The 23,532-nt window shown below is 34.5% G+C and overlaps 1 protein-coding gene across 1 annotated transcript in view; it reads left to right on the top strand.

Moving 5' to 3' along the window:
* The window catches only part of EYS (eyes shut homolog), a 1,520,124-nt gene that overhangs the window by 845,351 nt on the left and 651,241 nt on the right, over positions 1 to 23,532 (top strand). The window contains exon 13 of the mRNA XM_044675358.1: positions 17,889 to 18,118. Coding sequence (XP_044531293.1) covers positions 17,889 to 18,118 — 230 coding nt within the window. The remainder of the gene's footprint in view (positions 1 to 17,888; positions 18,119 to 23,532) is intronic.

Here is a 23,532-nt window from a genome sequence, read left to right as displayed (position 1 = left end):
GATGAAAAGAACAGAACTGAATAGAAATTTTGACTCTAAAATATAAGACTAAAAAGAATCATAAAAAAGTGAAAAGGAGACTTCTGGTTAAGATGGCAGCAGAGTAAGGAGCAGCTGCTTGATCTCTCCTAACCAAAGCATACAGGACTCTTCAAGGGGACATAAAAACGAATCCAGACAAATGAAGGGACCCCACAACAGGGTGCAGCATTGAAGGTACGTGGAATCGGGGCATTTCCACTCTATAAAGGGGTGAAATAGCTCTCACTAAAACATGAGAGTAAGAAGCCCCTTCCCCACACCCCACAGAACGTACAGTGCCAAGGCCAGCCCACAAGAGTTAAAGCAGGTTTGGGGCACCCATTAAGTCACTGGCAACTCCAGAGCTTGTTCCTGAGAGGAGCAAGACTTAGGACCAGAAGAGGCTAAAGAACACTCACAGACTTTCCTGAGTGCCTGCGTGAGTGACGGCATTACTGTAGGCATGGACAAGGATCTCAAGCATAGGCTTGGACCTCGAGTGGGGACCCTGTGCAGACAGGAGCATGGCTGTGGAAGCAGCACCCTGAGACTGTTGAAGGAGCCTATGGCAGAGGGGCAGACCAGGGATGACCAGGAGGCTCGACCTCGAGAACAATGAGACTGAGACCTCAGGAGCCTAGAGAGTGCAAACAGAGCCTGAGTGTGAGGATAAAGCTCAGAAGGCACAGGTGTAACAATGGCAAGCCAAAATCGGAAACCCCAGAAGAGAAAGATTATCAAGAAGAACTCTGTAACACTCGACAACTTTAACACAGAGAAAATCCAGACAACAGAGGAGAACAAACAAGAAATCATATCCAAACCTTCCCAAAATAATGAAAACTGGTCACAAGCTATAGAAGAGTTCAAATCTGAGATGATGAGAAAGATGGAAGAGATCTGGCAAGAAAATAACAGTTTAAAAGGCAGAATTTCACAATTGGAAAGTGAGGCAAGTCAACTGAAGACCAGAAATGACCAGATTGAAAAGGAAAACCAGTACCTAAAGGCTAGAATTGAGCAATTAGAAGCCAATGATCTCTCAAGACAGCAAGAACAAATAAAACAAAGTCAAAAGACTGATAAAATAGAAGGAAACATGAAATATCTCAATGAGAAAATGACAGACCAAGAAAACCAGTCTAGAAGAGACAATTTGAGAATCATTGGTTCATTGGACTTGGACTCCATACTAAAAGAAATTATTCAGCAAAATTGCCCTGGAGTTCTACAACAAGAGGGCAATATAGACATTGAAAGGGTCCATAGATAAACCTCTTCACTAGACCCAGAAAGGACAACACCCAGGAATATAATAGCGAAATTCAAGAGCTTCCAAGTAAAAGAAAAAACCTTACAAGAAGCCAGAAAGAGACAATTCAAATATCAAGGAGCACCAATCAGGATCACACAGGATCTGGCAGCCTCCATGCTAAAAGACCGCAAGGCTTGGAATATGATATTCAAAAAGGCAAGAGAGCTGGGCCTGCAACCACGGATCAACTACCCATCAAAACTGACTATATAGTTCCAGGGGAAAGTATGGGCATTCAACAAAATTGAAGATTTCCAAGCATTTGCACAGAAAAGACAAGGACTAAATGGAAAGTTTGATATCCAACCACAAAAATCAAGAGAAACATGAAAAGGTAAATAAGAAACAGAGGGGAAAGAAAGAAAACACATAATTTTTTTAAATTTGCCTCTTTAAGGGCTTCAATAAGATCTAATTATCTATATTCCTATGTGGAGGAATGCTATGTATAATTCTCTGTAGTGAATTCTATTCACTATTATAGTATTCACTATTATAGCAATCAGAAGAATAATTCATAGGGAGAGGACAGAATACTAAATGGTCTAAGATGACATGGGGAGTGGGAAAGAGGGGGGTGAATAGTAGGGGACACCAAGAGAAACTTGAGTGAATAAGAAAAATAGGATATTGTATTACACACAAAGAGGGCATGGGAAGGGGAGGGGATAAATACTACCATAAGAAGGAGAGGAAGAGAGCTTTAAGAGGTAATATTTAAACCTTACTATCAGTATAATCAACCTGGAGAGGGAAGAGTAGCTATATTATCCATTGGGATATAAAACTCTATCTAACCCTACTGAGAAAGTCAGAAGGGATAAACCAAAGGGAGCAGGGGAGTGGGGAGGTCAAAAAAGGGAGGGGAGAAGAAGGGGGAGGGAATTCATTAGGCCTTTAAAAACAAAAAGAGGGGAATAACAAAGGAGGGGGTAGAAAGGAAAGTTAATCAAGGGAGAGGATAAGGGATACCAGCTCAAAGCAAACCACTGGATTAAAAGAAAATAGTGTAAGAAGAAGGGGTGGGACTAGGGAAGGATACAAAAATGTAAGTGAATGCACAACTGATAATTATAACTCTGAATGTGAATGGGATGAACTCGCTCATAAAATGGAAGCAAATAGCAGAGTGGATTAGAAACCAAAATCCTACCATATGTTGTCTACAAGAAACACATATGAGGCAGGTGGACATACACAAGTTTAAGGCTAAGGGCTTGAGCAAAATCTTTTGGGCATCAAATGAGAAAAAGAAGGCAGGAGTGGCTATTATGATTTCTGACAAAGCCAAAGTAAAAATACATAGGATTAAAAATGACAGGGAAGGTCATTACATCCTGATTAAAGGCAGTATAAACAATGAGGAAATAACACTGCTCAATATATATGCACCAAGTGGCATAGCATCCAAATTCATAACGGAGAAACTGGTAAAGCTCAAGAAGGAAATAGATATTAAAACCATAATAGTGGGAGATCTAAATATTCCTCTTTCAAATCTGGATAAATCAAACCAAAAAATAAATAAGAAAGAGGTAAGAGAGGTGAATGAAGTCCTAGAAAAAATAGATTTAATTGATATGTGGAGAAAAATAAATAGGGACAAAAATGAATACACCTTCTTTTCAGCTGCACATGGTACATTCAAAAAGACTGACCATGTAATAGGGCATAGAAACATTGCAAACAAAGTGCAGATGTAATAAATGTATCCTTCTCAGATCATAATGCAATAAAAATAATAATTACTAAGGGCACCTGGACAGCCAAATCAAAAACCAATTGGAAATTAAACAATTTGATTCTCCAAAACCAATTAGTCAAAGAAGAAATCATAGAAACAATCAACAATTTCATTGAAGAGAATGACAATGATGAGACATCCTACCAAACTCTTTGGGATGCAGCCAAGGCAGTACTCAGGGGAAATTTATATCATTGAGTGCATATATTAACAAATTAAGGAGGGCAGAGATTAATGAATTGGGCATGCAACTCAAAAAACCAAAAAGCGAGCAAATTAAAAATCCCCACTTGAAAACTAAATTAGAAATACTAAAAATTAAGGGAGAAATTAATAAAATCGAAAGTAAAAGAACTATTGAATTAATAAATAAGACTAGAAGCTGGTATTTTGAAAAAACAGATAAAATAGACAAAGTACTAGTCAATCTAATAAAAAAAAAAGAAAGAAAACCAAATTGACAGTATCAAAGATGAAAAGGGAGATCTCACCTCTAATGAAAGGGAAATTAAGGCAATCATTAAAAACTATTTTGCCCAATTTTATGACAACAAATATAATAATTTAGGAGATATGGATGAATATTTACAAAAATATAAATTGCCTAGATTAACAGCAGAAGAAATAGAATACCTAAATAATCCCATATGAGAAAAAGAAATTTAACAAGCCATCAAAGAACTCCCTAAGAAAAAATCACCAGGACCTGATGGATTCACAAATGAATTCTATCAGAGAGTCAAAGAGCAACTAATCCCAATACTATACAAATTATTTGATATGATAAGCAAAGAAGGAGTCCTACCAAATTCCTTTTATGACACAAATATGGTACTGATTCCAAAGCCAGGGAGATCAAAAACAGAGAAAGAAAAGTATAGACCAATCTCCCTAATGAACATAGATGCAAAAATCTTAAATAGAATACTAACAAAGAGACTCCAGCATGTAATTAAGAAGATCATCAACCATGATCAGGTGGGATTTATACCAGGAATGCAAAGATGGTTCAACATTAGGAAAATCATCCACATAATTGACCATATCAACAGTCTAACAAACAAAAACCACATGATCATCTCAATAGATGCTGAAAAACCCTTTGACAAAATACAGCATCCATTCCTATTGAAAACACTGAAAAGTATAGGAATAGAAGAACCTTTCCTAAAAGTAATAAACAGTATATACCTAAAACCATCAACAAGTATTATATGCAATGGGGATAAATTAGAAGCCTTCCCAATAAGATCAGGAGTGAAACAAGGATGTCCATTATCACCTCTACTATTTAACATAGTACTAGAAACACTAGCAATAGCAATTAGAGAAGAAAAAGAAATTTAAGGTATCAAAATAGACAATGAGGAGACTAAGCTATCACTCTTTGCTGATGTTATGATGGTCTACTTAAAAAATCCTAGAGAATAAACTAAGAAGCTTGTAGAAATAATCAACAACTTTAGCAAAGTTGCAGGATACAAAATAAATGCACATAAATCATCAGCATTTCTATACATTTCCAACACACTAGAGCAGCGAGAAGTAGAAAGAGAAACACCATTTAAAATCACCCTAGACAATATAAAATACTTAGGAATCTACCTACCAAAACAAACACAGCAATTATATGAAAACAACTACAAAACACTTTCCAAACAAATAAAACTGGATCTAAACAATTGGAAAGCCATTGATTGCTCATGGGTAGGATGAGTTAACATAATAAAAATGACAATTCTACCCAAATTAATTTACCTATTTAGCGCCATACCTATCAAGCTACCAAAAAACTTCTTTACTGAATTAGGAAAAACTATAACAAAGTTCATTTTGAATAACAAAAGATAAAGAATATAAAGGGAAATAATGAAAAAAAAATGTGAAGGAAGGGGGCCTAGCAGTACCAGATATTAAACTATACTATAAAGCAGCAATCATCAAAACACTATGGTACTGGCTAAGAGACAGAATGGAGGATCAGTGGAATACACTTGGGGTTAATGACATCAGCAAGACAGTGCATGATAAACCCAAAGAGCCCAACTTTTGGGACATGAATCCACTATTTGACAAAATCTGCTGGGAAATTTGGAAAACAATATGGGAAAGATTAGGTTTAGATCAACATCTCACACCCTAAACCAAGATAAATTCAGAATGGGTGAATGACTTGAATATAAAGAGGGAAACAATAAATAAGTTAAGTGAACACAAAATAGTATACTTATTAGATCTTTGGGAAAGGAAAGATTTTAAAACCAAGCAAGAGTTAGAGAAAATTACAAAATGTAAATTAAATGGTTTTGATTATATCAAGCTAAAAAGCTTTTGTACAAACAAAAACAATGTAGTCAAAATCAGAAGGGAAACAACAAATTGGGAAAAAATCTTTATAACAAAAAACTCTGACAGGGGTCTAATTACTCAAATATACAAGGAATTAAATCAATTGTATAAAAAATCAAGCCATTCCCCAATTGACAAATGGGCAAGAGACATGAATAGGCAATTTTCAGGTAAAGAAATCAAAAGTATCAATAAGCACATGAGAAAGTGCTCTAAATCTCTAATAATTTTAGAAATGCAAATCAAAACAACTCTGAGGTATCACCTCACACCTAGCAGATTGGCTAAAATGAAAGAAGGGGAGAGTAATGAATGCTGTAGGGGATGTGGCAAAATTGGGACATTAATGCATTGCTGGTGGAGTTGTGAACTGATCCAACCATTCTGGCTGGCAATTTGGAACTATGCTCAAAGGGCTATAAAAGAATGACTGCCCTTTGATCCAGCCATGCCATTGTTGGGTTTGTACCCCAAAGAGATCATAACTAAACAGACTTTTACGAAAATATTAATAGCTGTGCTTTTTGTGGTGGCAAAAAACTGGAAAAGGAGGGGATGTCCTTCAATTGGGGAATGGCTGAACAAATTGTGGTATATGCTGGTGATGGAATACTATTGTGCTCAAAGGAATAATAAACTAGAGGAGTTCCAGGTGAACTGGAAAGACCTCCAGGAACTGATGCAGAGTGAAAGGAGCAGAGCCAAAAGAACGCTGTACACAGAGACTGATATACTGTGGTAAAATCGAATGCAATGGACTTCTGTACCAGCAGCAATGCAATGACCCAAGACAATTCTGAGGGATTTATGGTAAAGAACGCTACCCACATTCAGAGTAAGGACTGCAGGAGAGGAAACATATAAGAAAAACAACTGTTTGAACGCATGGGCTGAGGAGGACATGATTGGGGATGTAGACTTGAAACTAGCACATCAATGCAACTATCAACAATTTGGAAATAGGTCTTGATCAATGACACACGATAAAACCAGTGGAAATGTGCGTCAGTCATGGGTGCGGGGATTGCGGGGGTTGAAGGGGAAAGTAGGAGCATGAATCATGTAACCATGTTAAAAATGAAAGTAATAAATGTTTAAAAAATTAAAAAAAAATAAAATAAAATTGAACTAGCAAAAAAAGGAAAAAAAGTGAACAGGAAGGAGAAAATTTTAAAAAGCATCCAATAAGGTTAAATTGTGTACATCCCTACATGGAGAAATGGTTCTTATAACACCAAAGAACTTTAACATTATTAAGGGCAGTTAGTAGAAGTATTCATGGACAGAGGATGTGAGTTGAATGTGATGTGATGACATAAAAAAATAAATTAAATTAAATTAGGGTATGAGAAAGAGGAATACATTGGGAGAAAGGGGAAGGGAAAAATAGAATGGGGTAAATTATTACACATAAGAGGCACAAAAGAGCATTCACAAGACTTCCAAGGGTGGAGCCAAGATAGTGGAGTAATCCTCAGCAGCTCTCTGCCACCATGAAAATCCTCATCAACCAAGATTAAAATATTGCCATTGTGGCACAATTGAACATAATGGAATTTTCTACCAGCAGCAATGCAAGGATCCAGGTCAATCCAAAGACACTTAGGAGAAAGAACTGTAGGAGCTGAAATGGAAGAAGAGAAACATGATTCATCACATAGTTCGATGGGTATATGATTGGAGTTTTGATGTTAACAGCTCACTCTATTGCAAATATGAATAACATAGAAATAGGAAAATAGGAATAACATGGAAATTTGAACAATGATACATGTAAATCCCAGTGGAACAGCTTGTCAGCTCTGGGAGTGGGGGAGTAAAGAGGGTGGGAAAAATCATGAATCATGTAACCATGAAAAAATATTCTAAACAAAAAAAATTTTTAAGGAAAAAACAGAGCATTCACTGTGGAGGGGAAGATGGAGGTGGAGAGGAGAGCATGTGAACTTAACTCACATCAGAAATGGCTCAGTGAGGAAAGAAAATACACAATCAACTGGGAATAAAAAACTCTTTTATACCACAGGAAAGTAGGAGAGGAAGGGGATCAGAGAAGGGGGGAGGCAGAGGTCAAAAACTAAACAGAGGTAAAGAGAATGGAAAGTAATACATAGTAATCCTAACTGCGAAATGTTTTACAAGTCTCTCTAATAAAGGCCTCATTTCTCACATACGTAGAGAGATCTGAATAAATAAGAATACAAATTGTTCCCCAATTGATAAATGGTTAAAAGATATGAATAGGCAGTTCTCAGAAAAAAAAATTAAAATCCTTTCATCATAAAAAAAGCTCTAAATCACTATTATTTAAAGAAATACAAATGAAAACCTTTCTGAGATGCCACCTCACACATATGAGAGAAAAGGAAGATGACAAAACTTGGAGGGGATATGGAAAGTCTGGGACAAAAATGGATTATTGGGGGAGTTCTGAATTGATTCTATCATTCAAGAAAGTAATTTGGATCTATGCTCAAAGGCTATAAAACAGTACATATCCTTTGACTCTGAAATACCATTACTAGGTTTATATGCCAAAAAAGATTTTAAAAAGGGGGTGGGGGAAAGACCTATATGTATAAAACTATTTAAAACAGCTCTTTTAGGGAGGCAAAGACTTGGAAAGTAAGGGGATACACATCAGCTGGGGATTGGCCAACTAATTTATAATACATGATTATAACGGAATACTATTTTGCTATAAGAAATAACAAGTAGGAAGTACCAGAAAAAAAGCTGGAAAGACTTACCTGAACTGAAGCAGAATGAAATATCCAGAACCAGAACATTGTACAGTGACAGGAATACTTTACAATGAACAACTGTGAAAAACAATATTCTCTGCAATGAACCAAAACTATCCCAAAGTATTCATGCTAAAAAATGCAATCTACTTCCACATAAAAAGAACTGAGTCTGAATCCAAACCAAAATAAACTTTTTTCACTTTCTCAGTTTTTTTTTTCTCTTCGAATTTCCTTCCACAAAAGGATTAATATGGGGAAATGTTTTACATGATTGTATATGTAAAATCCATAAGAGATTGCTTACCATATCAAGAAGGGTGGGGAGTGAAGAGGGTGGGAAGCCACAAGACTCAATATTATTTGAAATATTATTATGTTGCAAACTGTTTTTACATGTAATTGAAGAGAAATTAAAATTAAATTTTAATTATAAAAATGACAAAAAAAAAAGAAAATTTATCCTTTTTCCTTAATTCTACACTAGCATATTTATTTTATGCTTCCTGTTCTTCAGACTTTGAGAAAAGAGCCAATTCTCCTAAGGACTGTTCTTTTTATTATTTAATTTCATCAATATGATTTGAAGACATTAAAGTTCTAAAGAAATAGTCCTTTCTTTTACCTTGCTACATTGTTAGAACCAAATCACCATACAGTACCTTCCAATTACTCAAACAAATTTGCATGTCTATGTTTCTCTATATTGCTGTATTTGTATTCCAAAGTTCTTGATGAGCTCTAATATTTCAGTAAAAATGCTGAAAAAATCTCTTCCATCAAAAACCTGTTTTCCCTACAGAGAATTATATTCAATTTTGTACAGTGTTGTTATTGATCATATCCATTTTTTTAAATATTGTATTCCAAGATCTCTCAGTTGTGGTAGATGCTTCCAGGTCATATATGATAATTATATGATACTGATGATAGTTCTTTAGTTTTTATATTCCTTCTTTCTGTATAATTGCAGCATGTTTTAACTTCCTTCGATATTAGAGTTCTGAAATTTTTGGCTGTAATATTTCAGCCACTTTGCTTTTTGAGGATACTTTAGAGAGGTTACATATGGATTTTCTTTTCTTTGACCTCTGACTCTAATAGATAAGAGGCAGAAACATGTTTTCTTAAAATATAATATCTAAATTTGTTGGCTTTTTAAATTGTAATTTTCAAGGAGTCAAATAATTCTTAACTCATCTCTTCTTAATTCTTATTTCAGATTGATTTTTTACATCAGATAGCTTGCGTTTTTTCCTATTTTTAAAATCATTTGACTTTGTTTTAATATCTTTTCTTCATTGCAGATTGCTTTCAGGAAGCAATAACCATACTTTTTACTCAAAATTGTTCTAGTTTTAAAGGAGTTCATTTCTTGGGTAAAGTTTATCACTCTCTCTCCTAGACTAATTATTTTTATAAATTCTTTTCTCCAGAGTTTTTGTTTAAATGTTTTATTTACTGCTTCATTTATTCTAGGTATTCATGTAGTCCTAATCATCATTTGAGTATTTGCCTGCAGTTGTTATTAATTTATTTTCTCCTTTTTCAATATCTCTACCTGTGCAACATTTTTAAAATAAGGATCAGCATTTTTTTTCATTTACTCATTCCACCAGTTTTAGTTCCTAAATTAGAGCTTTGTGCAAGGGGCAATTTTATTTAGTCCCCTGATATGTTTTTGTTTAAATTAGCTTGCCCTGCTTGTTCTTAGCCAGATGTTCTGGGATTCTCTCCCATGCTATCAGTGCTAGAGACCATGCCTAGGATATCCTGATTTGAGTGGTGTCTCACTGTGTTGGTATTTCATCATGGTCTATTAAACCCCACTCCCCAAAACTTCAAAAGTTACTGGTTTGGGGCTTTCTAACAACTCTGAGATTTTCTTTGAGAATCCCTCTTATCTTACTGCCTTTGATCATAGAGTCATACTACATGTGTCCCATATCTGATCAAGCTGGCCTTAGCCATAATATGGAGGTCTCAGATTTTTTTTTTTTCAAATTCTAGAAAGGAAGAAATCCTTTACAGTATTTAGTCTTTTGAGTTTCTTGAGCATTATTTAGTCTGGTATGAATTCAGGATTTTGTTAAAGTGAATATGTGAAGGTAAATTAACTTGCCTCTTCTTCATTCAGCCATCTTGACAATTTCTTAATGTTTTGAATATCCTTCCTCATCTTTTGAATATTCTGAAGCCACACCTATGCTTTTTGAAGTAATTTCCTTATGGAATACATGGTTTTTTTTTTGTTTTTTTTTTAAATCAAGTGCTCTTTTGTTTTTGTATTCCTCAGGATCTAACATATTATCCAGCCTTCATTAGAAGCAAATAGCCTCAGGCCTATTGTTGTGATATACAAGATCTGTACTGCTCACATTGCCTTAAGTCTTTCTAGTTAAACTTTCTAATAAGGTAAAAAAATTTAGTTATTTCATTTTTAATAGACCAGGCTGATTTTGACATAGAACACAGATATTATAACCTACTTTTGATGTTGATGTAAAATTGAACATGACCATTATAAGCAAGCAGATTTTTTCAAAGGTACATCTAAGAAAACATTTTCTTCTTTAGGAGTATTGACTCAATTTTCACTGATTAAAGTGTCACATTATAGAATCAATTTATCTCTAGTGACTTCATTCTTCAAATGTGCCCTTTGAAAATCCATGAGGACTCACAAGACTTTATTATTAAAGGGATGATTAACTAGAGTGTTCTTTTTGTCATGGTCACTTATATTAACATTATTGTAATCAGATCACTGGTATTAAGTGTCCACATTCATTTGGTCTCTCTCTTATGTTAAGTATTTTTGGTGAAAGTGAAGTTAAATGCTAGCAGTAGTTGAGCACATATTCATTTCTGTCCTTCTAGCTATGAAATAGAATAATTTAGCCTTGTTTACATGAAATCCTCAGATGAACTAATAGTTTCAGGGATAGCCTTTGGCAAACCATTTATGGTTTATGGAAATGAAGGGAAAAGCATGCAGAGTACTATTACTAGTCATTAAGTGATATGCAAATAAAATTTCAACTTTATTAATTTTGAATTGATGTGACTAGTGCTGGTTTGGTGCTAATGGCTTAATGTAATAGTAATATTTTTGTATCTGCTGATATTAAATACATTGTGTAATGGGCTACATGTTGATATTCCACAGAATATCAGTCATTTAATTTTCCTAGGTCAGACATAGATTCACAAAGCAGTAAAAACTTACAAAGTCTTTTTTAAAGTATGTGGTACCTGAGATGAAGGAGGGATTTTTTCTAGATGGGAAGGATTAGAAAGGCTTCCTGAAGGATCACAGGATCAGTGGCATATAGATGGAAGATAAGTGGAGTGTGAGATAGCTTGGAGTGTCATAGACAAAAGTGGAAGTGGGAAGGGAAGAATGAGGAAGAGTTCATTCTACATAGAGGAAACAGTATAACCCAAGGTCTAATAGCATGATAATGAAGGTTGCTTTAGGGGGACAGCAATATAGAACATACACAGGTATATTGCAGAAAATAAATGTGAGAAAATAGTCTAGGCTATGGAGGACCCTGAATGCAAAAAACTAGAGTATGAAATGTATTTATAGCATTCTGCTTTATGTCATTTTTTAATTGAATCAAACTTTTATTTAGTAAGCAATGTAACACCAATAAAGCATTTTACATTAGAGAGAAATAGTTCAGACATGCTGCAAAACCATGAATCTTTTCATTTTTGTTTTGTTTCATTTTGTTAACTAATCTTTTTCTCTCTATAAGAAAGATCCAGTGAAGAAACACCCTTTATGAATGCAGATAGGCAATTGTTATTCAAGATTTACTGTTTTTTTGTCTTAGAGTTTTTTCTAGACACTCAGAGATTAAATGATTTGAGGAGAGTCACACAACCAGAGCATGTGTCCAATATGGAAAGTGAAGCCACATCCATCTGGAAAGCTAGTTCTCTACATACAATACCACTTGAATGTTATCTAAATGTAGAAAATTCACTTTCTCTTTCAATCCATCCTACCCACTCCTTCACTCCTCTCCTTCATAAGTAGAATCCAATTTATAGTTTTTCCTCCCTCTTCTCTCTTCTTTAAGTATATATGTGTATACATACATAATATATTGAGACAATTAAAATTTGGAGAGATTGGCTTCTTAGTAAGAATATCAAGGCATTAAATTAACATTAAACAGTAAATTAATTGGTCAATGATTTCTCCTGGTGATCAAAGACCAGAAAATCCCCTTGTGCAGGTCCAAAAATACAGTTTGACAGTTCATTATCCAGCCTCTCCTTTGGACACCCCAATTCATGTTTAAGGGGGTCAAGATGGCAGCTTAAAAGCAGCAAAAGTCAATTCCTCTGTGAAAACCTTTCCATACCAATAAAAAACAAAGCATTTTAAGGTGGAAAGAAAACCAAATCCAACAACAAGACAGAGCTGCATTATCCTCCTGCTCTGTTAACCTTAAAAGGTACACAGAGAAGGCTGAAATCTCCAATTTAAAGAAAATAAAGAAGGAAGGTCCCAGTGCCCTTCTCTTACTTACTATACTGCGACTCAGATGGTCAGTAGGATGTCAGGCTGAGGGCTCCAACCAGGACTGAGTGCCTTGCTACCATACCTACCCAAAGGTCAGGGCTCTGACCACTGCAGGCTGTATATTTGGAATTTGGGAGATGCCATTTAAAAGTATGTTATATATTTCCTATGGACACATGGGGACTTTGAAACTACATTTCCCATGATTCCTAATGGCAAACAGGAAGTATGATGATGTAAGAGAGGGGATAAGACTCCTGGGTCAGGAGGAAGTCTCTCTCTTTAGCTACCTGAGCGCGTGAAGATACGAAAGGTAAAATGGCTGAGGCAATGTTGGAATAGGTTTTCTTACAGGCGCATGGTCAATTTATCTCTATCAGCATGGCTTTAATTAAACTACTAATTTCTCTTATTATATCAGTCTATCATTTTTAATCTTAACATGGCAATGAGGCAGCTGGAGGCAAGAAGCAGAGAAGAGGAAAGGCTGGTTGCAGCCTTCAGCCAACAGACCTCCATCATAGGTCACTGCCTCTGGAAATTTTGACCTCAGGGTACATTCAGCTATACAGATCAGCTCAATTGGCTTAAACCAGTTTATCTATAGTGTAAAGAAGAAGCCTCCAAAAGGCAGAAAAGCTCAATCTCACAGAGTTAGGGGGAAAAAATCCAGAAAAGCAAGTGTACAAAATAGACAGGAAACCAAATTCAACAAGACAGAACTACAGGTCTCTCCACTTGATCCAACCTGAAAGGCAGGCAGATAAAGTCAAATTCTCATGTATAAAGGAAAGATCCAACACCTCTCCCCCACTTACTGAACTGAGACCTGCTGTAAGAATCTGGCTGACTGGGATCCCAAGGCAGAGGCTGAAACTGTGACAGAGTACCTTGGTGCCACTATGGGAAGCTCAGGGCTCTGACAGGATAGCTGGCAAGGAGGTAGCTGACAGAAAGGAAGAGAGGAGAACAAGGGTAACTACCTTCAGCCTCCAAACATTCACTTTCATCTTCAGCCTCTGCTGGTAGCAGGGGAAGATCTGGCCTCAGGGCACATTAATACAATAGGTCAGCTCCAGCAACCTAATCCAATTAATCAGCAGAGCCTGGGAGAAACCCCTTCAGGGCAGAAAAGCCCAAATTTACAGATCCAGCAAATAAACAGAAGAGCAAGAATACAGCCAATGATGGGGGAAAGAAGGAACAAATATAAGTAAACAGCAGAAAAAAGATAAAAGAAATTATAATCAACAGCTTCTATTCAGGTAATGAACAAAGAACAAATGGAACTGAAGAGGACCAAAGAACATCAAGAAAAAACTCAGGAACTCTAGTGAATTGGATTCAGGCTCTGGAAGAACTCAAAACACAATGCAAAAAACAATTCGGAGAGGTTTAAGAAAATTGGGGGAAGAACTTAAAAAGTAAAATAGGTCATCTGGAACTGGAAGCACATGAACTAAAACAAGTGATCCAACCATTCTGGATGGCAATTTGGAACTATGCCCAAAGAGCGATAAAAGACTGCCTGCCCTTTGATCCAGCCATAGCAATGCTGAGTTTGTACCCCAAAGAGATCATGGATAAAAAGACTTGTACAAAAATATTTATAGCCACTCTTTTTGTGGTGGCAAAAAACTGGAAAATGAGGGGATACCCGTCAATTAAGGAATGGCTGAACAAATTGTGGTATATGCTTGTGATGGAATACTACTGTACTCAAAGGAATAATAAAATGGAGGAATTCCATGTGACCTGGAATGACCTCCAGGAATTGATGCAGAGTGAAAGGAGCAGAACCAGGAGAACACTGTACACAGAGACTGATACACTGTGGTAAAATTGAATGTAATGGACTTCTGTACTAGCAGCAATGCAATGACCCAGGACAGTTCTGAGGGATTTATGGAAAAGAACGCTACCCACATTCAGAGGAAGAACTACAGGAGTGCAAACACAGAAGAAAAACAACTGCTTGACCACATGGATTGATGCGGACACGATTTGGATGTAGACTCTTAATGATCACCCTAGAACAATTATCAATAATATGGAAATAGGTCTTGATCATTGACACATGAAGAAACTAGTGGAAATGTGCATCAGCTACTGGGGTTTGGGGGTTGGGAGGATAGAGAGCAAGAACATGAATCATGTAACCATGGGAAAAATTTTTCTAAGAATAAAAAAAAATAAATAGAATGAAATTAAAATAAAATAAAATATAAGCCAGAATTAACCAGCTTGAAAAAAAGGTAAAGAAAGTAAAAATATTTTTTTTAAATTACCTACAAAGAAAAATAGATTGAAAGAAAAAAGAGGACCAATTCATCTTTAATTGGTAAATAGCCAAAGGGAAAGTGGTCTAGCAAAACTATCAACCCCTCCCCATCCCTTCAGTGATGGTGGGAAATTACACATTTACTGTTGTAACTTTAGCAATAACTCTTAGTCTAAATCAGGTCGTATTTGCTGATTAAGATGACTTCATTATCTCTCTTTTCTGTTTACTAGGCTCTAGATGGGCAATACTTTGGAGTTTCTAAGAACAAAGGAATGTGTACAAAGGTTAAAGAACAAATTTTATTGAATTATTTCTATATCTGGGTTTAAATTAGGAGCTCAAATCTCAGTTATCTCCACATACAATGATATGCATATGTATGGGAATAATATATATTTATTTATGTGATATATAAATATGTATGTGTATATACATATATATATATATAATACAAAATGTGTATATACACACGTAAAAATTGGAAGTGTGGAGATCCTATCTGAAAGTCACAAAGAGCTAATTCCAAATCCTGGTTCTGATACCTCATGACTATGTGATATTGATATTATTCATATAATCACTTAAATACTCAGTATCCCAGGAAACTTTCTGAGACTTTTAAGTTTCAAAACAGTTGTCTACTTGCATTGGCAGAAGGATCTCCCTCAGTGGATATTCTCTACAATTATGCACCCATAGGTCTGAACAAGAATTGTGATAATTTATTGTTTTTTTCCTCTTTTTTGTTAAGATTGTATTTTCACAACTATATCATGAATAATGTAATCAAAATATTTGGTGGTTTTAGCTTGTAAAGATTTTCCCTTGAGAAAATATAAATAATTTTTACATTCCCTGACACTTATAAAGCCATATAGACTGAGTACAAAAGTCATTTTTGACTTGCCACATAGTTGTAGACTGTATTGTGGTATACAATACAATTCATTGATTCTGGCATTTTAATGACTTCTGAATTTTGTTGTTGTTGTTGTGGGTATTTCTTCTACTGATGATAAACATGCTACCACTTAATTGATAATCTTCCAAGAGTGGCTGTGGCCAAAAATGTAGTTGTTTCACAAATAACCTGTTGATGAGTTCCTTTGAATGTACAAATATCTATTGTTCCTCCAAAGATCAACAACATTGGGTGCTTCCTCAAAGCCTTTATATCTCACAAGGAACTGCCAGATCTTATATTCTATTGTGCTTATCTCTAAGAATCCAAGATACTTCCATACCACACATTGTAGGATGTGACCTCCTTAAGACTTGAAGTATCTTGCTTTCTTATTTGTATCTCTAGCTCTTGTATAGTTTTGCCCATATTAAGCACTATTAAATGTTTCTTTTTTTCTTTTTTATTTATAGGTTAGTAGCATGATAATTTATCCAAGTAGAATCTAAGAGAAATATTATATAATCTCAATATTACAAAAATTTAATAATGCCATAGATTACAAAATGTATGTGGCACTCCTGCTTTGACTTGCTCCTTTAGGGTTTGGTATATAATATCAATAAACAAATAACTATGTATATGTGTGAATATTATGTTTACATTTTTCTATATATTTTGTGTATGTATATGTGTGTGTGTGTGTGTGTGTTTCTAACAAAAGTCAGGCCATGGTCAAAGGAGATGAATAAATAGTGTTCAAAAGAAGAATTTCTACCTAGTGCCAAACACATAAATATGGCCAAATCATTAGCAATAAGAGAAAATAAATAAAAAAAAAATAAAACAGCTAATTCGCAGAGTGAACAAAATATCACGCTTGGAATTAGGAAAATATCTGAGTCCAAATCTGTCCTTGAACACTTACTAGCTGTGTGACCATGGGAAAGTCACTTAACACTACTGTTCCTCAATTGTCTCACTTTCCTCCACTGTAAAATGAGCTAGAAAAGGAAATGGCAAACAACTCCAGTATCTTTGACAAGAAAATCCCAAAAATTTGAGTCACAAAAGCTAAGCACAACTAAAATGATCAAACAAAAACAAATATAAAGAAACTGTAGATTTTGCTTTATACCCTGCAAATTGACAGAGATGACAAAAGAATAGTCAATGTCAGTGTATTACCAGTTCATCTGATAAGATGAACATGCTAGTGCATTGTGGGTGGTATTTCAAATCAGTGAATTCCTTTTAGAACATAATTATGCTAATTAAATAACCAAAAGGATCTCACTGTTTGATCTATAGATTCCACTGATAAACATGCACCTCAAACACATCACTGACAAAAAAAAGCTTCATATACTCAAAAAATTTCTAACAATAATTTTTTGTCATTATAAAGAACTGGGAATAAATTAGATACCTATTGATTGGGGAATGATTCAAAAAATTATAGTACATTTATAGTATGAAATATAACTTCTATAAAAACCATGGAATATGATGAATACAATGAAGTATGGGAAAATTTACATGAATTGTAACAGAATAAAAGTAAGCAAAGCCAAAAATACAAGATGACTGTAACAATTAGTCAACTGCATATATACAACTGAACACACATAAAAGGGCAGGTTATAAAATTATAAAGACTATGGATGACTAGAAAGAAGATATATGAGAAAACATTCCCATAATCCATTTGTAGACATAGAAAGTCCATACACATTTCATATTTTGCATATTTTTCAAATTTTTCATATTAACTATGTTAATTTTTCCCTTTATTTTTTGCCTATAAAATACTATTTGTTATATGGAAGGAAGGAGAGGATACTGGGAAAACGATGGTAATGTTAAAAAAATTTTATAAAAATTAAAAATAAGTCCCTTGGGTTGATATTCACCCCTTTTTGCTTGCAAATATTTTTATTGCTTTTAATTAGGATCCTCATGGACACTTTGATTTTCCCCTCAACAGATCTCCTGTCTCTACCTCATTACCAACAGCCTCTTTTGTATCACCTTCTGTTATTCCTGAAAGACTGGATTCTCTTGATCCTTCATACGGCCTTCCTACAGTGCCATCAGTATGCCAAGAAAATTTATGCCATAATGGAGGGACTTGTCATCCTATCTTTCCATCTACTGGGGTGGCATCATTTTGCTGTGACTGTCCTTTACATTTTACCGGCCGCTTCTGTGAAAAAGGTAAGTGTTCTTCATTATTTATCCAGTTTCCCTTTCAAATAATATATGTTTTATTTGTTTTCTTCAAAATAGGAACAGAAGACAGAGAAGAATTAGAGACATATAGTCCACATAATAGTAACCATTACCCAAAATGAGAAGCATTTAGGATCTCTTAAAGACTAAACATTATGTCAGGGCACTTTGTCCTTTAATCATTTCCAACACACTGAGCCTTGGATTCTTTTTGGTATGCAATTCATTGTGCTTCTAAAAGAATTGTGAATTACCACCTTAAAGAAAAGCTAGAGTTTCAAATGCACTGCTATTTATTTAGTTAATTATGAAATTACGGACAAACAGTCCTTAGTTGTTACAAGTTTCTGCCTAACAACATATTTTGAACCTCATGAATAGCATCTCTCATGGTTAGATTTTATCACATTCATATACTCTTTATTTAAATCTAAGAACTACATATGACAAACATTGTACCAATGTTTACATTTTCTTACTCTTGTATAAAGCATCAGATTCTTTCTTTGATGCTCCTGGGGTGATGCTTTTAGCATTATTGGAGGAGGGATGTATTTGTGCAATAAAAAGAGAGCTTTCCCCTATTATAAATCTCTAATGGCTTCCTAATAGGATTTCCATTATTCGAAGCAGAACTGGGCAACTAGAGCCAAAACCGTGCTTGCCAGATTGCCAATATATGAGAACATAATGTAACTAGCATATATTTCCCTGCATTGCCAACTGAAAGAGGTCATTATATTCTATGTGAAACCAATCAATGGCACTAAATTAGGGGGGAAATGACTCTATTGTGTGATGCTTCAGATTGCAGGGACATTTCTTTTTTTCATCCTTTACCCAAGATTGAAGTAAATTAAATCCTACACATGTTTTTCTTCTTTTTGTTTCTCCAAAATGCCACTGTGAAAGCCAGGCAGAGAGAATATGTGTTCCTCTCTGATCAACCTGGAATTACCTTATGTAACTCTTCTGCATGTTTGACAGTTAGCTAAGTTAATGAAATGAGTTTAGAATGCATCAAAGTTTGGGAAAGAGGGTCCCCCTTTTAACAGAGAAGGAAGAGAGAGTCTTCTTTTGTAGTTCTTGTAGTCTTCACTTGAAGTTTAAATTTCATATGAAGATTTCATGTGTCTGAACAAGTATCATAGGACTTGGAGTCTCCTTTACTAAAATGAACAAATTGATATTGTGTTTAATATGAATAATTGAGTCTAGGGGAGAAATTGATTTTAAAGTCCATCCAGATTTCTTCTTAGTCATATGAAAGACTGAACTGCATAAAAAATTTGTGAGGAAAGTAATGTATTTTCCTTCCTCTACTTATGAACTAGTAAAGTATTTAAAAGGCATCAGAAAATAACCTTTTGGGATATAAATTTTTCCTTAAAGATTATAATAGAAAAAATAAAAGCATAAAAGGTACATTATTTTTAAGTAAATTCATCACCTAAGCTATTCTGAAATGTCTGACCTGTTAGATGATGTATACCATTCCAGACACAGAGCAACATCATTCTTTCCTTTGCATTTCCCCAATTTCCATTTTTTTAGCACATCATCGTATGCACCAACACTTTCTAAACTCAATCCATCCTGCTCAGATCTTGTTGCTTCACTCATTTCTCTTCTTTCATTAGCCAATTTCTTCATGATTTTATTTTCATTTTTGCTTTTATTTCAGGGAGACAGGTAATATTCTGCTCTTTATATGAGGAATGATAGAAAGCTTGGAGGTTCAGCTGATTGAAAACAGCTCTCAATGTGTACTGAAGTTTGTAATTTCCATTTATCTGGAAAACTTATTGTGCATTGTTTTATTAAATCACTTTTATTATCTATGGTTTTTATTTTTCTTCAAAGTTTTCTTTTATACAAATGAGATAGAAACTTCACCTGCATTTTCATTGGTGAAGGGAACTCCTGGAAATAAAACTCCTCTACTTATATAGCTTGATGCCTTCTTTGCATTTTGAAGTCTTAGAGGTCCCCTAGCACGTAGAAGCTATGTGACTTACTTATTGTCACTCAGTCTCAGAGGCAGAACTTGTACTCATCTTCTGGACTTCAAAGTCAGCTCTCTACATTTTATGCCACATTACCTTTTGTTGCAAAAATGTGCTGACAGATTAGATGATTTTACTAATTTAGAAAACATCAAATAATCCTATTGCCAATTATTTTTCATGGCATAGAATATTAAGCCTTGACCTTGGTGTTAGGAAGACAGGAATTCGTATCCTATGCTAGATACTTAATAGGTGTGTAACTCTGAGCAAGTCACTTATACTTGGGTCTAATTCTTTTCATCTGTAAAACGGGAGTAGTAATGTCTATCCCACAGGGTTATTGTGAGGAATGATATTATAATTTAGTCAGGTATTTGTTGAACATAGTCAATACTATAAATTAAATAGTGTAGAGTCGAAAATTAATATTCAATAACTAAGGTATTATATTTAATACATTTTATTAATAATAAACTAATAAAAAACTAGACTGAAAAGGTGCTAAACTAACTTCGGCACTTATGAAGAAGAGAGAGAGAGGGAGGAGCTACAGAACTTATAAAACAATAACATGACCATGCAAACACAGAGGCACAGGAGAGATTAAAGGGAATTTTTGGAAATACTAAGGGACTTCTGGGGGATGAAGTCCAAGGATTTAAAATCTCAATTTATACAATAGATAGGACTTTTTTATTCATTAAATAGCATATATTTTGTGATGGCAAAAATTCATTTTGTATCATCAAGGAATATCTTAATCATTTCAGTGCTTTTTAAAAAAATAGTTAATTATTACTACTTCAAGCAATGTAAAAATTTGGAAACAGGCACAAATTTTAAAGATAAAAAATACTGAACCATTTATCCACAGTGCAAAATCAAATTGATCATCTAGGTGGTACAATAGATTGAACCCTCAGTCTGGAGTCAGGAAGTCCTGAGTTCACATCCAGACTTAGATACTTCCCATTTGTGTGATCCTTGGCAAGTCACTTAACCCTGTTTACTTCAGTTTCCTTAACTAGAAAATGACCTGAAAAAGGAAGTGGCAAACTATTCCAGTATCTTTGCCACGAAAACCCCAAATGGAGTCATGAAAAATCAGACACAACTCAAATGACCGAACAACATATAAGATAATCAACTTATATTTACAGAGACAAGGTAGGGAAACTAAGTGTTCATCTATACTAAGCTCTTCATTTTCAAAATGAGAAAAATTTAATAATTCCAATCACACAAATGTCAGTCAGTTTTCAAACTCATGTTACTCTGACTTGAAATCCATTATAATATCCATTCAATCATATGCTCCAAAACCAGTTATTTGTTTGCAGAGCACATTGTTAGGTCATGAGAGAAAGAAGTGAGGTCATAAAGTTTAGCTTCTAAGTATAAACAGTATGAATTGATAACTATTCCAGGTAGAATGATTGGCTCAAGCAATGTAATTATTATAATAGATGTAATTTACATTTGTAAAAACTACTGGTCATAATATTCAGAATAACTAAATTTGTTTATAGGAAGTGGAAAAAATGTGGTCTCATGATTTAGTTGGTTTTAAGATTATTACATAAACTAGTTATGGACAAAAAATATCTTATAGGCCCAATACATAAAGGATATAACCACCATAAAAATTAGAGCAACTCTTCCTTAGTTTTTCCTACAGTTTTAAGAAGACAGTCATCTATTAAGTAAATAGTATAAGTTTGATTGCTTTGGATATAAAACCCATATTGGGATTTCTGAGGATTGTTGAATGTTATAGCTTAACGAAAAAAACAACCCAACCAATCAACCAAAAGAAAAAAAAAAAACCTTGGTTATCGTTATAAATATGTGTCCCTGAAAGCATGTTGTCAGAATGAGACATTTTTTCTCTTTTTAATTTCATATCTGGATATTGAATTTCCACTGAGACAACATGATCCAGAATATGTTTATCATTTTATTCTTATTTTTGCATGTAAAAGTTTATTTATCTGAGCAAGACCATGTTGTCCAATTTGTTTTTTTTAAGAATTATTCACAGTCAAGAACAATGCAATAGTCCCTTACTATATCTCAGGATTTGTACTCAATGCTAAAAATACAAATGCTAGATTTGTAATGTGGAAGATTAGAGTTCAAATCCTGCATTGTATGCTAACTAGCTTTGTTACCCTGAGCAAGTCACTTAACCTCTCTCAGGTTCAGCTTCCTTATTTGTGAAATGGAGTTAATAGCATTTCCCAGAGTTCTCATGAGGTTAAAATAATAGTAAAACACTTTGCAAGTGCTATATAAATACCACTATAATTATTATTAAATGTAAGCAAAAATAAAGTCCCTTCACTTAAAGAATTTTTATTATAATAGAATAGAGCTGAAAATAATGTTATAGTAGAGAAAGTTCATAGTCAGAGTGGAGCTAGAAAAGGAATAAAGGCATGGCTGACTTAAGTACTTTGCTTAAAATGGAGGTTCTGGGAAATAAAAGAGCCTATCAGTAGAAGCAGTAGTAGGTATTTGTGGAAGACTTCCAGGGTGAAAAGGCTAAGAATAGAATTAATTTCTAGGATGAGAAGATGGAGAAAATCCAGAATGTCAGGAATGTAGTCCAGAGAAGAATGAAGATCATTAAAAAGTTACCTAAAACAAATCCCAAAATCTGATTAGGTGACCTAAAAAGAATTGATATCCAGTGATAGTACTGATAAAGAGCCAATCCAGTTGGCTAAAAACATATGAAGAAGACTTAAGAGGTTTTGATTTTCCCTGAGAAAATCGGAACCCAGTTGATGAAGGAGTAAATGGTACTTAACAACTACAAAAAAAAAAAAAAAAAAAAAAAAGCAAGCACACAGAGGGCATATAGAAAATTAACTCTCCTTCACAAGCCTTCCAATGTGCCAGTTGCTTTTAATAATACATAGCCATGAGTGAATGCTAGAGAATAGCATTTTAGCAGCTTTGCCTTGAAGTGCTGCATGATTTTCACACAATGCTTCTGGCATCAATTAAGTTAGGAGAAATGAATAAACTAGCACTGGGTCAAGAGATGTAGAGAAAGGAAGGTTTAGAGCTGTAGAAAAGAGTGAAGTGTGTAACCTATTAAGAATGTATCCCAACCCCATCTCCTTGTTCTACATTCTGGTATGCTTTCAAATATATCAGCCTGTTCTTGTGGGATCTCATAACACCAGTGATTTACAGAATCAGCTTCAATTTACTATGTACTTCATTCCTATTTTTCTTAAGACATCCTATCTTAATTCATATTAGCTAAACCCTGTTTTATCACAACAGCTCCACATTTCAAGGAAGAAAACATAAGGGCACCTATTTTTTGCTTTGCTTTAGATGACTGTGTGTAGGCAGATGGCTGTCTCCTCCTATAAA

The sequence above is a fragment of the Gracilinanus agilis genome, chromosome 4 (assembly GCF_016433145.1).
Source record: "Gracilinanus agilis isolate LMUSP501 chromosome 4, AgileGrace, whole genome shotgun sequence".
NCBI lineage: Eukaryota > Metazoa > Chordata > Mammalia > Didelphimorphia > Didelphidae > Gracilinanus > Gracilinanus agilis.
The sequence above is the reverse complement of the archived record's forward strand: the minus strand, read 5'-3'. Positions and strand labels throughout refer to the sequence as shown.